Genomic DNA, 15,964 nt, shown 5'->3' on the forward strand with positions numbered 1-15,964 from the left:
AAGTGAGTAAGTAAAGATATCTGGAGACCACAAAGAAAGCTCTTTCCTGAGCAAAGGCAGGTAATGAAGTGGGGAGTCCTCTTACCTATTCTAGATGACACAAGTTGTTTACATGTTCCCTGTCTTTGTGAGCAATGGGAACAGTTAATCAACACTTTCACTCCAAGTAGATGCCTCTTTCACTCCAATTAGAAAATGAAGTCATTGGAAGAACTTCATGTCAAAGTTACATAACTCAGTAACAATCCAAAATGTGAACATGCCTTCAATGATTTTGACTCTAATCTTACCGTTTTGCAAGGATGTCACAGGAATCCGTGAGACTTATTGAAGTATAACTTTGCATAATATTTCATTTCTTGTCCACTTTCATTTTATTTTGCATATATTCATTAATATATATATTGATATATTTTCAATAGCAATGTAATTAAGATTTTTCCTTCAATATTTTTTGTAACCAAAATAGATTCCCTGGACGTCTCAAAGTACTTATAATGAAAGATCAAACTCAAAGTATTCAGTATCAGCTAAGGTTGACCTTGATTTACCTGAGTAGATATGATTTCCAAATTGGCCTCCTCAAAAACTTCTTGTAAAGCGTTGTTTAGCTCAGCATAATCCACATCCTTGAAGTCAATACCGGGAAAGACATCCTTAACTAATGCATCAAACCGTGCACAATCTGCAAATGTAAGCTTTGACATGGTATTGAGTCTCAAAGCTTGAACCACAATATGGCTTTCATTAACTACATGGGAGAAAAGATAGGATGATACAATTTAATTTTTTCTTGACTAAAGCTGTAAGAGAAGCACAATTTGATTTCCAGCAATCCCTATGGCAATGCCTTAAACTTTCAAAGGAAATTCAGTGACAAAAGGATAACATATACTTAATATGAAAGTACAAAGCAACATTGTGAGAATATGAATGCTTACGCTAATGCCACAACTGTGTAAAGACAAAACTGTTGCTGTTAACATGCTGAACATATCAGAAGTTAACTAATTTTAATGCACACTTGCAGATCTCTTGCCCACCATGCCAAACAATAGTCTCCCAGCCATGTATAACAAGACACCAGAGCTTCAACAAACTTCCTGGTTTTGATGCTTGCCTAGGACTGCAAAAGATAGTAGGATTCCTGTAGCTATAGTAGATTATATGCTACTGTAAAGCAGCATCCAGTTTTGACTCTTGAGGCAACTAGGTTCTTGGGAATTGAGGACAATGTATTACCAGCTGGCCATGTACAGAAATAGTGTTATAGCATATCCTTCCCTACATATATAGATGAATGCCTATGTACCCAGCTGACATGTGATTCTGGGTCTTTAGCTCAAATAACACTTACAATAGGGGAAATTAGCCACCAGACAACAGATTAAAGCAAAGAATTGAAGAAAACACAATTCATTACAAAAAAAGATGGTGTAATATGCACGTTGTTACAACAATTACACAACTGGTTATTCAGGCAATGTTCATGTTGGTCCAACAGCTCAAAAGTCAGGTCTAAGAGGCAGCAGAGCCAGGAGGAATCTAATGCCAAATACAGAGAAAGGAAAGCAGAACAACCCAGATGGGTATGAATACAGCTGAATTAGGTTAGAGAAGGAAGCTATAATGCAAATATGCATTGCTGCAAAGGAGTGCAGATGCCTACAAGAGGACTCAGTAAGAGCAAGAGAAATTGGAGCATCAGTACTACCTATTTAAAGTGGAAAGAGTGAGAAGCTCTTCCAGGGCTGCAGTAAAACAGAAGACTTCCCTCACACCTAGGGTTGCCAGGTTCAGGGCCTGAGACTGATCCTGTATATTTAGGAGAAGAGAAAGTCAGCCAAGTGCAGGTGTTCTTGCAACCCTGTAATGGGAAAAACCACAAGGTGGAATTCTCCCTTCCCCCTGCACAACTTTTAAAGATACAGAAGACCTCTTGGAGGCCAGGCCTGGCAACCTTGTGGTTTTTCCCATTACAGGGTTGCAAGAACACCTACACTTGGCTGACTTTCTCTTCTTCTAAAGATACATGATCAGTCTCAGGCCCTGAACCTGGCAACCCTACTCACACCAGGGGTTCCTTATAAATTCTTAGGGCTCCAGCTTTTAGATAATGAGATGCCTCTTGTTATTAACAACCACAGGAAAGCCAATCAGAGGAAACAACCAGTGGATAGCAGATCAAGGGTAGGCTGAACTGTCATAGCTTTCCTTGACCATCATATTGCATGGAATTATTCTTGCAGTGAAGGGAGATAAAACGTATCTGCACTGACCATGGAGCCCAAACTAATACTTTTATAAAAACAACAAAGATAGAAAGAAATGTAGGAAATGCTGGGGAACCCAAGCTGATTAGGGCTGGAATACTCAAGGCTGAGAAAGATCCCATGAAAACTAAGCGTCTTCAAAGCTCACCTTCAGAACTTCAGTTAATAACTCTTTTTGGCTCATAAGAATGTAAGAGCAGCTTTGCTGAATCAGCCCAAAGACCCATCTAGTCCAGCATTCTGTTAACACATGGAAAGTCCACAGGCAGGGTAAAGGCACAACAGCACCCTCCCCATCTGTGTACTCAGTAACTAGCATTTAGAAGTATACCACCTCCAAAACTGGAGGTGGTATATGACCATCATGACTAAGTGTCATTGACAGCCTTATTCTTCATGAATTTGTCTAATCTTTTAAAGCTATCCACATTGGTGGCCATCAATACATCATGTGGTAGTGAATTCCATAGTCTATCCACTGCGTCAAGAAGTACTTCATTCTGTCTGACCTGAACCTTCCAACTTTCAGCTTCACTGGATGAACCTAGCATTATGAGAAAGGGAGAAAAACTTATCTCTGCACTTTATCTGTGCCATGCATAATTGAATACATTTCTATCATATCTTCCCTTACATGCCTTTTTTTCTAAAAAATGTGTTTAGCACCAAACCTGAAAGAAAGAAAGAAAGAAAGAAAGAAAGAAAGAAAGAAAGAAAGAAAGAAAGAAAGAAAGAAAGAAAGAAAGAAAGAAAGAAAGAAAGAAAGACCAATTGTTAATAAAAGAAAGCCCCACTCCCAGTTACTGTTTTGCATCTTTAATTCATGAGGTGGTCATTTAACATATAATAATCAGAATACATTGTAATGCCCAATTGACATGAATTATATGTTAACCCCACCCACACATGCACACTTCAGATTACTACAGGTCAGTTGTTAGGAAAGTTCTAATGGGGGGGGGGATACTATATTTGCTGGCAAAAAGTTTCCCACAAAATAGAATGATTGTCTTTGGTGTCTCTTATGAAGGTATTCAGAAACACAAAACCTTAGTATAATCTCTAACTCTCTTTTTTTTTTACCTGTCTCTTTTATTCCATTTTTTTTCAGCTGTCGAAGAAGATTCCCACATCCCCTCAGAACAGTCTTCAGAGCTCGCAAGCCCCAATCATAATGTTGCTGAGGTGTCAAGAGTTCCCTGAATTTTTAAAATAGACAAATTTTAATGCTATGAGAAGTCCAGTCATTGTTCTAACAGTAAAGAATACTTCCCTTTAGTACTTCTGAAGAAATAAATTATTTTAATATATGCAGAACCAAGGCCTAGTTTGAATGTAACACTAAACCATGGTTTGTTCAGCTTCAGTCTGGCTTTTTAAAACACCCAAAACCATTCAGGCTCACTAACTATGGTTTGCTAATAGACCATAATCTGAAATCATGGTCTGAAGATGGTTTATGAATCTCAGCTTGCATTAATTATGGGTTGTTGTTACATCCAAGCTCAGTATTCTGGCTTAATCCTAGTCTGTTGTGTCACTTTGCCCCTGCTACCTCACTGACTACAGCGATGCAAGGGAATAGCAGCTTAAAAACAAATGCTAGCACAGCTATGAAACACCAGCACTTTCACACAGACCTCCCTGTCCCTAATACTCTACCCAGCAACCATCTCTTTTCTCTGTTCGTTCCCCTCACTGACAAGATTCTCCACTTCAGCTGCCTAGCTTCGAAGCAACCTTGCAAGAAGGAACCACAGCATTTTTTCTCCATATCCAACAATGGATATAAGTTAAAAGTGCATCTTCAGAAAACTAGACTAACAGATGCAATTGCAAACTCTGATCTAAAAGCCTGCCGCAGCTTCTCCACCCCACTCACTTCTCAACCACTGCTGTCCCACGCACTTCCCTCTACACACCCCTAGGCTTCAATATCCTAATGACCCAAGTTATTCCTAAAACCTTTTCTTCCACTTGCTCACCAGTAATTTTTTAGTACTGAAAAAAAAAAAACAGATTTTTATTAAAGAGAGTGGCCATAGCTGGAAGGATATTTGTTCAGAAGAGATGTAAGGAAAGAGCTAACAAAGAGTGCTAAAACCTTCATAGGGACTGAAAAGGAAAGGGGAAAAGGAGAAATGGTTCAAGGTTGGGATTTCGGATGTTGCTCAGGATCTTGCCAAGAGCAGCTATAGGCTTAGCTGCTCTGATCTTACAGAAAAGATGGGAAGCCTGGAGCTGGCAACACAGTATTCCAGGAATTATTGAAGAATTCAGAATTTGAAACCTTCAAACAAATGAACAAGCAAACTTACTTACTTACTTATTTATAAATAAATAAATAAATAAATAAATAAATAAATATTTATATATATATATCCCGCCCTTCCTCCCAGCAGGAGCCCAGGGCAGCAACGCAGGAGCCCAGGGCAGCAAACAGAAACACTAAAAACACTTTAAAGCATCATAAAAACAAACCTTAAAATACATTAAAACAAAACATTAAAAAGATTTTAAAAAAACTTTTAAAGCATCTTTTAAAAAAGAGTTAAAAACATATTATTAAAAAAACATATTAACAAGCAATTCCAACTCGGACGCAGACTGGGATAGGTCTCAACTTAAAAGGCTTGTTGAAAGAGGAAAGTCTTCAAAAGGCACCGAAAAGATAGCAGAGATGTCGCCTGCCTAATATTTAAGGGGAGGGAATTCCACAGGGTAGGTGCCGCCACACTAAAGGTCCATTTCCTGTATTGTGTAAAACAAAACCTCCTGATAAGATGTTATCTGCAGAAGGCCCTCACCTGCAGGGGGCAGTGATTGGCTGGGTATATAAGGAGTAAGATGGTCTTTCAGGTATCCTGGTCTCGAGCTGCATAGGGCTTTGTACACCAAAACTAGAACCTTGAACTTGGCCCGGTAGCAGATGGGCAGCCAGTGCAATTCTTTCAGCAGCGGGGTGACAAGTTGGCGATACCCTGGCCCCAGTGAGCAGTCTCGCCGCTGCATTTTGCACCAGCTGCAGCTTCCAGACCAACTTCAAGGGCAGCCCCACATAGAGCGCATTACAGTAATCCTGCCTGGAGGTTACCAGTGAGTGGACAACAGTGGTCAGGCTATCCCGGTCCAGAAACAGCCACAGCTATCTTACCAGCCAAAGCTGATAAAAGGCACTTCTAGCCACGGAGGTCACCTGGGCCTCTAGCAACAAAGATGGATCCAGGAGCACCCCCAGAGTATGGACCTGCTCTTTCAGAGGGAGTACGACCCCATCCAAAGCAGGCAACTGACCAATTATCCGAACTCGGGAACCACCAACCCACAGTGCCTCCGACTTGCTGGGATTCAGCCCAGGCAGCAGTCTATCTACTGGGAACTTCCCCACAGCATTCAGGAATCCTGTGGATTCCATTAGGCACCGGGGGTAGACCATCTTAATCTGTCCACCACCCCTGCAGGGAAGGATCGGAGCCATAACTCTAAACTTTACCAGGAAGTGATCTGACCATGACAATGGGGTGACATCCACCCTCCCATCTCCAGGCAACCCCTTCCTCCATCTGGAGCAAATACCAAGTCGAGGGTGTGCCCTGCCCTATGTGTTGGGCCAGTGACAACTTGAGATAGCCCCATGGTCGTCACGGAGGCCATGAAGCCCCGAGCCGGCACACTAGAGGCAGCCTCAGCATGGACATTGAAATCACCCAGGATTATTGTTCTGGGCTCCTCCAACACCACAGCCAAGACAGCCTCTGCCAGCTCGGTGAGAGAAGCTGCCTGGCAGCAGGGTGGACAATACACCAGCAGCAACCCTAGTTTACTGTCCCCTCGGCCCACCACCAGGTGCAGGCCCTCATAGCCAGCTCCAAGACAGAGTGGTTTCCTGGTGACAGAGATGGAAGTTCTGTAGACCACAGCAACTCCTCCTCCCCGTCCCTGCACCTGTGCTGGTGTTGCACCGAGTATCCAGGTGGGCAAAGCTGGGTCAGATCAACTCCTCCCAGCTCACCCACCTACATCTCGGTAATGCACACCAAATCAGCACCTTCATCCACAATTAAATCATGGATGAGAGTGGTCTTATTGTGTACCGATCTGGTGTTAAACAACACAGAAAGGCCAGTGGGCACAGCAGATAAGCAACGAGGAACATATCCATGAGAGGAGTGGCAGCAAGGAACAAGGCGCAGATAGCCTTGCTCTCGTCTTCTATGGTAGTTCACCACCTCCCCATAGCTATATTTCCCTCTGCCCGTAATCATTGAAATTAGGGTGGTATCACCCATGTTCCTCCGTACTAAGACTCCTCCTGAACACCAATATGGACCCAACACAAGCTCACCAACAAAGCCTGCCGGAGCCAATTATCCCAGTAGGCCTCTGCAAGAATTGGGAACATTCATACCTACTCAAACTTTTTCACACAGCGCCCATCTACTCCCCCTCCTGTTTCACACCCAGTGAGGGCCAGCCTTCTGCCAGTTACAGACTCTCACTCTGAAGGCATCTGGCAACTTTCTCCTATCATTCTGTTCACTGCACAGGCTCCAACCCTGTGCAGGAACTACACATGGACCACACACCCTCCCCACCACCAATCTCCTCTACATTGGTTTAAAAGAAAACAAATTAAAAAGAAAAAAGAAAGGTAATAGAAGGGGGGTAGTGCCCTCACCCTCGGGACTCCCTAAGGGGCTCCCCAAGGGGCAATCCCCTTTGGTGTCGCCCCGCCAGTGGCAGACCCACTGCCCAAGGGCAGCTGGGCTTTTATGCCTCCTGACCCAGCCAGCAGCAAATGCAAGAGGCTGCAAGATTAACTGCAGCCTCTCTCTGGGGCCAGGGTCAGGCAGGGGGGCCCAGTCCTTGCAGCACTTACCAGGGACTTCAGCTGTCTCGAGGGACAGCAACCCAAAGGAGCGAGCAGCAAGCACCCAGATGCTCAGATACTCACTCTCAGGGCAGGTCTTCTTCAGTCCCCTAGTGCTGCAGCTGTTCCTTCATCCATAGTAGATCATAGACTTTCAAATGCACCTGGGCTGGTGCAGATAGCTTTAAGCAGTTTCAGATTTAATCAACAGACAAACCACACATTATTCTTCCATATTGCACATAGAATTTATAGCACACTGTTCCTAAGTGATCAAAGCATGTCATATAATTTCTCCCAGTAATTCTTAGAATAACCTTATAAAGTAAGTTAGTATTACTATGTTTGCATTAGGGGAAGGAGGGATAAGACACAGTCAATAGCTTGCCTAAAGCTAGTCAGCAAACTGATGTTTGGCTAGCATTTGGACCAGGGTCTTCCACATTTTTAGTATTCAAGAATAACAAACCACTACGTGCGGCAACATTAATATATATCACAAAGAGACAAAATGTTTATTTCCTAAAAGAAAAAGAAAGTAAATTAGCTGACTGAAGAGATCAATTTCCAAACACTTACCTTGCTAAATTAAAAATATCCACTAATTTTCTTCCAAGAGTTTTAGCATCTTTAAAACCTTCCGAATATAAAATCACTTCTGCAATGAGCTCATTATCAGGTCGAGTCATAGCAACTGGCCTAAAAAGCTGTTTGAGATTGTCAGGCAATTTTTGTCTGCCTCCATAACCCTTTCCAGCAGGATTCATAGTAATAAAAATTCCAGAATTGTGATCCATTTCAATCTGAAAGGAATGAATTTTTCAGAAGACATATTTTCACTAATAGAGCTGATATAATCTATGTGAGGTTATAACTGAGGTTATCATACTTTGGAGACATAATAAGACATGATTCACTAGAAAAGACAATAATGCTGGGGAAAACAGAAGGGAGTAGAAAAAGAGGAAGGCCAAACAAGAGATGGCTTGATTCCATAAAGGAAGCCACAGACCTGAACTTGCAAGATCTGAACAGGGTGGTTCATGACAGATTCTATTGGAGGTCACTGATTCATAGGGTCGCCATCAGTCGTAATTGACTTGAAGGCACATAACAACAATACATATACCTAATGCAGTGATTCTCAAATGGTGCGCCGGGGCACACTGGTGCGCCGCAAGAGGTGGCTAGGTGTGCTGCGAATATTATGAAAGCATATTATTATTAAGTTATTTTTATTCATAGTTTAAAATATATTAATATATTTTTAATTTTGTATATGAAGTGCGCCAGAAAATTTTTATATGCTTTACAGTGCGCCGCGAACCAAAAAAGTTTGAGAACCACTGACCTAATGGCTTAACCTTATATATTTGTGAATCAATTGTATATTCCAATGACTATTTGGCAAAGTGATCATTTCTTCATGTATTCTCATTCCCCCTTTTGCAGAAACTGGGAAATGGCAAAAAACATTTCTGCACTCAAGCCATTTCTTCACCACCTCCTTTAAGTATCAGCCCCAACCCAAACATGATATTGTACTAAGGGACAATTGGTCTGATCCAGTGATGTCATACCAATACACTTTAGACATCTATCTAGTTCTATGTTCTTTCACTTCATGAGCACCTTCTGAAAACGTGTGTTGACACAAAGCAGTTTGAAAATTCAAATTAATAAAATCCTTAGAATTATACTGATCTAAGGTTAGGGCAATTATTTGGCCTTTACATTTGTTTCTGATGCAAAACAAGGTTTCATAAGAAATTTATTAAAAGAGTTGATGATCTCCAAGGTTGATTCTTCCACTCATTAAGGTCCTACAGATTAAACCACAGCACAGTGTCATAGGCAGAGTACAGCAGCAAACAAGGTAGAAAACTTGTGAATCAGGAAATCCGTGTCCCACAATAAAGGAAATGGCAGAGGAGAATGGTTGCAAAAGAGGCCAAGATACTATACCTCCTTTCCAAGTAACTCGCAAACAGGTTGGTGTTTCTTCAAAGCATGTTGAATTGTCTGGATTTGCATAGATACAGCAGACAGCACAGCTTCTTCTAGTCGATTGAACTCATCAAAACAGCCCCAAGCTCCACACTTCACCAAACCAACAAATATTCGCCCCATTGATTTCACATCAATGCCCTTAAAATAAGAATCATAGTTCAGAACCTTCAGTACTCACATTAGGAACATAGGAAGTTGCCTTATACTAAGTCAGACCATTGATCCATCGAGCTCAATATTGTCTACACTGACTGGCAGTGGCTCTTCAGGGTTTTAGACGGGGGCTACCTGGAATTGTCAGGGATTAAACCTGCATGCAAGGCAGATACTCTGTCACTGAGCTATAGCCCATCCCTATTTCCTTTTTGAAAAGTTTAATAAAATATTAAAGGGGGGAATGTAATGATACTTGGAAAAAATATAGTAGGGCCTATTCAGACCCTACTTCCCCATCATGCATGGGGAGACTGGGATCAAGTCTTAGGTTTCCACATTTCCTGCCTCTCTCCTGTCATTGTGATAGAAGATAACAACCAGGGAGCTTCGGCTATGGGGCGGTATATAAATTTAATAAATAAATAAACCAAACTAAGAAACCTTGGCTCTGTTGTGTCCTTCACATGCTGACAAGGAACCAGAGATGGCACTGGGGAAACAAAAGGAAACATGAGCGTCCAAGAACCATTAATGATTCATCACACAGAGGGCTTGGGCAGGGGGAAATGTGGTCTGAAGGTTATTGTATTTATATATACATTACAAATCATTGTATTTGTTTATTCAGGATATTTTTACCTTGCCTTCCACAACTTGGCTTCAAAGAGACTTACAAAGAAAAAGCAATAAAAACAAAGCAGCAAATAAATATTAAAATACTAATAATAGGAAGCATATCTGTTTAAAAAAGGAAGTTAAATATGAAGGGCAAAAGAAAAGAACCCAGATAAAAACAATAAAGAGCCATGAAAAGGGTCAAAGACTTACTTATGTACTTAATTAATTATTTAATTTAAAAACTAACAGCATAAAAACAGAATAGGATTTGCATACTGGCTAAGAAATAAGAGAGGGGGGCAAGCAAACATGTCTCAGGAGAAAATTTCACAATTAAGCTGCCACAACTGTGAAAGATCTTTCTGTAGTAACCAACTACTTGATCTTTGAAAGCAGGAGTACCAGGAGAAGGGTATCTAAGGAACCTTCCTCCCACCCCCAAGGACCACATTCCCTCAGTGCAAAGTGGTTGGGGTCCATATACCAGCAATGCATGGGTCCTAGAGATGTGGAGGCCTGGAAGAAACTGGGGGGGGGATTCTGTTTTTTTCCAAAGCCTTTTTTGGGTTTTTTTCTGAAAAATTGGAAAAATTGAAAAAATGAAGAAAAAATGGATTATGCAATGTTTTATTTTAGCATGATGAATAAAATATTTCACTGAATCTTGCCCCCCCTTTTTTTCTCAGTTCTTTTTATGGGAATGGATGCTTTATGTCTGCTTGACACTGTGGAGGACTAGCGGAGACATAAATAATTTTCTTTGTTATTAATGTTGAGGTTTCATCTGGGTTTTTTTAATTGTTTTTTGCCTGCTCCTCATAAACTGGAGTTCCCTACAGTTCCCTACAGTTCAGGTGTTCCTTACAGTTCAGGATCTTTTAGATCCATTTGTTACCAAAAAAAGTAAGAATTTTAAAAAATAAATTCAATTTGTAATAATTGAATAAAATGTACTTTTAATATACCAAATGTGATAATTTTATGCCAAAATATAATTACATTTTATGTTCCTGAAGTAACAATGTGACTTTCAATCTGTAAAATGTGTTAATATTTCATTTTTTATTTTTTTCTGAAAATTTCCATTTAAAAAAAAAGAAAAATACATTCTTTCCCCATGGCTTCAAAATTTCTAGAAATTCTGTTCCGGGAAGGGTGACTTAGCCTGTGCCTGCTTTTGAGACGGGCTCCTGCCTCAAAAGAAGCTTATTCAGATATATCAGTCAGATTTTTTTTTTTTTGACTGATTAAACTTCTCCCGGGTAGGGAGAAACGAAGAGATTAACCTCAAAGCCTATTTTTGTTGGGACGACCAGATCTCATTAATTTATGGGACGAGGTCCAGCCGACGAAGGTGGGACGGATTTTCAACAACAAGCTCTATCTGATAAAGCGAACGTTCATCTTATCTTCTAAGAGAGAACGCACTAACAGGCAAGCACCCTTCTTTCTATATTTTTCTTTTACTTGACTTAAATTGTTGCTGTTTAAAAGAGATTTGCCAGATTGATCGGTTTTTGACATCTCACTGGGGAGCCATAACTTCTCTCTGCTACTCACTAATTAATAGCTTATCTCTGTTTTTGTTGCAAAAAGCTGTCCTGGATTTGCATTCTAAAGATATACACAGAAGAGGGATTTCTATTCCAGATTTTTATTTTGAAGAATATTATATTGTCTGAGACTACTCTCTTTTTGGTCTATTTTATTTTGACGAATCTGTTTCCTGACGACCGCCATTAATTGTTTCGATCCTGGGAACTGCATTTTGTTTACTTAAGCATGGAGAGATAAGGCTGTCTGCTCTGTTTATACTGTGATGTCACCAAGTTTGGAGTATTAACCCAATTGTTGCTGAAATAAGAAGTGGTTTTCCTATATTTTTCTTTTAAAATGGCAATTAAGAAAGTGGCTGAGAATCTGGAAATAACTATGTTTCAGAAAATAATGGATGAGATTGAGATAACGAAACAAAACCTGCGACAGGGTTGTAAGGAGCTGAAAATTGAATTGAGTAAAATGAAGCAGGAGATTAAAGATATAGGGGTCCCTGTGAGAGAGGTGACCCTGGAGATTGGAACAAACGTGGAACAGGAAAAAGATTTGGAGTCTATGGACTTTAGAAACAAAATCTATTGTTTGGAGACACAGGAGATTAAAGACATAGGGGTCCTTGTGAGAGAGGAGACCCTGGAGACTGGAACAGGGGTCCCTGTGAGAGAGGAGACCCTGGAGACTGGAACAGGGGTCCCTGTGAGAGAGGAGATCCCGGAGATTGGAACAAACGTGGAACAGGAACAAGATTTGGAGTCTATGGACTTTAGAAATAAAATCTATTGTTTGGAACTCAATGTTATCTCTGAAGAAATTAATGAAGATTCTAGAGATAAAGTTATCAATGGCATGGATAATCTTCTGGACTGGAATGATGTGATGGAGCCCAATATAGAGAAAATCTATGGAATTAACTGCAGCCATGTGACAATGGAAAAACTTTCAAGAGATGACCCAGTGTATTTTGAAAAAAAGAACAGAGATATGATTTTACAGCAGTATTTCAGCAACCTATTCAGAATGGATGGCAAGAAAATATTTGGGATAGAGGTAATTCCCATCAGACTCTTACTATATGACTATGGCTTTGACAGCAAGATTATTATGGAATACTGATAATGGAAGATTGGATACTGAAATTACTGGACTTAACAAGACTACTGAAGATGGAAGATGGAAAATGGAACTAATAGGGATAATAGAACAATGGCTACTGAAATTACTGAACCTAACAGATTCTGATGTGATGGATTAATTGAAATGTTTATTTTGACTATGGTTATGACAATAAGATTATCATAATTAGTAATGAGATGGATTAATCGATATGCTTATCTGGAAAAAAAAATTGATAGATATATTTCTTAAAGAATTGAAACCTCTCTTTGACTTTTTGTGGAAAGAATAAAGTAATGTTTATGAGATTTGATGATTAAGTAAGATAACTACTGGAGGAAAGTGATTTTATAATATGACTTAAGAGACAGGATTGTTATATATTATAGACTTATAACTGATTTGATCTTTGACAAATGGGAAGTCAATATTTTACTCTTTATTTTTTATTTTTGTTTTTTTTTTCTTTTTTTCTTTTTGTTTAACTATTTTTGATTTTGTTTTTTGTCTTTGAATGTTTTATGATTTCGTCTTGTATGTTTTATGAAAATCTGAATAAAAATTATTGAAAAAAAAAAAATTTCTAGAAATTCTACACCTCTAGTGGGTCCAAAATTGAAAGTAGATAGGACCAAAACATATATGCTTCACTGACCCCGCACCTGGGCATACCTACGCACTCAGCTCACTTAGCTTCTACACTCTGAGAAAGAGTCTTCCCTTTTGTAACTCTGCACAGAAATGCTGCAAAATGTTCATGGAGAAAGATTGTGATCTCTTTCTCCATGGGCAACTCCCTTTACTTCAGTGCTGTGTGTACTGAGAAAGGGGCTCCCTTCATCCACTGTGCAGAAAAGAAACACAAGGAGTTCCCTCTTCCCCAGTGCTCAGCCAACAGATTACAGCTCAGTAACAGAGAAACAGTATAGTTCAGTACAGTATCAGTACAGCTAGGCAGCAACTAGGGAGTGAACGGTTGGTGGGGATATTTTATACCTCCCCTCCCTGTGTGAACCCCCCTCCACTGCCATGCTGTGCATCTGACCAGATTATAGCTCAGCAGCTGCAGTGGGGAAGGGGTTGCCACAGGGAGGGGAGAACTGGGCCTAAGGAGAATGCTGGATTCAGAGGCCTGGTGTGCCAGATATTTCCTATCCCTGATATAGGTCATTTCTCCACGCCTTTTAAGGGATTATAAAGGCTAAAAGCAAGACTGAATTATGTTGATGTGTTACTTTACCTCATCACAATTAAAAACCAAAACTTGTCTTCCAAGTAGTCCTCCCAGAGCCTTTACAGATTCTGTTTTGCCAGTTCCTGCTGGACCATAAGGATTTCCTCCAAGGCCCATCTTCATAGCTTGAGTAAGTGTGAGGTAACACTTATCAGTCAATGGTGTATAAACAAGCTTTGGAGAATTACCCTAATAGCATGAAACACATAACTTATTATTTAGCACAATAAGATAAAATTTATAAACCTAGCTCAGATGTAAAATAGACAACAAACTGTGAAGTCCAAATAAATATCTATGCAGAAATGTGCAGAAATTCATATATGTTCATTTTTCTTAAAGTCTCCCACACATCTGTTCAGTTGCTATGGAATTAAGGAAGGCAGAAAGTACACCATGAAAGATAAATTGTACCTTAGAGCCATACTAGACATAACCAGAGCTTGGAAAGTTACTTTTTTAAACTATAACTCCCATCAGCCCCAGCCAGCATGGCCACTGGAGTGGGCTGATGGGAGTTGTAGTCCAAAAAAGTAACTTTTCCAAACTCTGGACATAGCATATGTCACGTGTTTGCCAGTGCATGGTTGGTCAAAACCATGGGAAGTGGGAGGAGGGCAACAGCTAACTGGTACATCATGGTCCTGATTGGAATCCACCTCCCACTCACTTTCCAGTGCATTCTCTATTTGCAATGGGAGGAAAGTTCCTACAAGCATTTTAGCATAGAAAAAAGGTGGGCAAGAGAAAACATGATAGAGGTATAAAAATTTATGCATGGTGTGGAAAAGTATGACAGAAAAAGGATGGGGGGGTTGCCTCTCTCACAATACTGGAACCTCCAGTCATCTCATGAAACTGAATATTGGAAGACTGTTGGAAGATAGTTAAAAAGAAGTACTTCTTTACACAGCACATAGTTAAACTATGGAATTCACTACCACAAGATGTAATAATGTCCACCAAACTAGACAGCTTTAAAAGGAGATACAACAAATTCACGGAGGATATCAACGGCTACTATTATGATGGCTACATACTACTTCCAGAATTGGAAACAGTATGCTTCTGAACAGTATGCTTGCTGTGGAATGCGAATGGGACAGCACTGTTGCACAGGTCCTGCTTGTGGGCTTCCCACAGGCATCTAAATGGCCACTATGAGAAAAGGTCGATAGGCGTCCCATCTGATCCAGCAGATTTCTTTTTATGTTCCATTGGCATCCCTCATGATATTGTCCCGATCAAGCTAAGGACCCTCTGCACTGCCTATTTATAAAAAAAACAGCCATGCTAGTGTAAACCATGTGATGAATGTCACATGTACTTTGGCCCTTATTCCAGCTGCAATCTTCGAAATAACTGTTGTAGAATAAAGCAGAGGCAGACTGTGGGAGAGTTATTAAAATTGATGGTCTCATCTGAAAGGCGGTTTTCCCAGGTATCATGCCATCATGTGGGTTATATTGCCATCTAGTGTCCAAAGGGAAGAAGGCACATGAGTCAAGACCCTAGCTGCTCCTTCTAGTCCCACTCCAGTTCATTTGAGATGAGGCCAAAATGAGACTTCTTGACTGCCATCACAGGCAGAACAGCAAGGAAAAGAACAACAGATGAGCAGCAACAGCCAGAACACATACAAAAAGGTCTTAACTCATTAACACATTATAACGTAGTCGAATTAAAGGAACCTTACAATGAAGGCAGCCTCCACCATGGAGGACCATGATGGCATGATACCTGGGAAAACCACCTTTCGGGTGAAACCAACAGTCCATTTTCCCCAGGTAGCATGCCATTACGTGGGATGTACCAAAGCAGCCCTAGTAGGGACTACCCAGTGCCTAAACATGAGAAAAAACCTGCCACAGAATATACCTCCCAAAAGAAGTGTCATCAGAGGCACAGCAGTCCATCTTATAGTGCTGTCCTGCCCAGAGTGAGACTCACGAGAAGGAGACAAGGCTGGAATTAATTCCTGTTTTATTAAAGTAACATTGAAGGCAATGCGTTTCATAGGCACGCTATGCTAACTCACTACAGTCCCTAACTAAGCTACTTAAGCATACTCTGTGGCATGTAAAGAGAGTTGACTCAGCACCGAGATCAGTGGGGTGCAACCTTAAATAGGAA

The 15,964-nt window shown here is 40.5% G+C and overlaps 1 protein-coding gene across 4 annotated transcripts in view; it reads right to left on the reverse strand.

Moving 5' to 3' along the window:
• The window catches only part of DYNC2H1 (dynein cytoplasmic 2 heavy chain 1), a 438,789-nt gene that overhangs the window by 337,340 nt on the left and 85,485 nt on the right, over positions 1-15,964 (reverse strand). For all 4 annotated transcript variants that reach the window (XM_061628720.1, XM_061628719.1, XM_061628721.1 and 1 more), the window contains 5 exons: positions 13,838-14,020; positions 9,109-9,291; positions 7,723-7,946; positions 3,357-3,472; positions 552-751 (listed from right to left, as the gene is read on the reverse strand). In XM_061628720.1, the coding sequence (XP_061484704.1) occupies positions 552-751; positions 3,357-3,472; positions 7,723-7,946; positions 9,109-9,291; positions 13,838-14,020 (906 nt within the window). The remainder of the gene's footprint in view (positions 1-551; positions 752-3,356; positions 3,473-7,722; positions 7,947-9,108; positions 9,292-13,837; positions 14,021-15,964) is intronic.

Source organism: Rhineura floridana, chromosome 5 (assembly GCF_030035675.1).
Source record: "Rhineura floridana isolate rRhiFlo1 chromosome 5, rRhiFlo1.hap2, whole genome shotgun sequence".
Taxonomy (NCBI): Eukaryota; Metazoa; Chordata; class Lepidosauria; order Squamata; family Rhineuridae; genus Rhineura; species Rhineura floridana.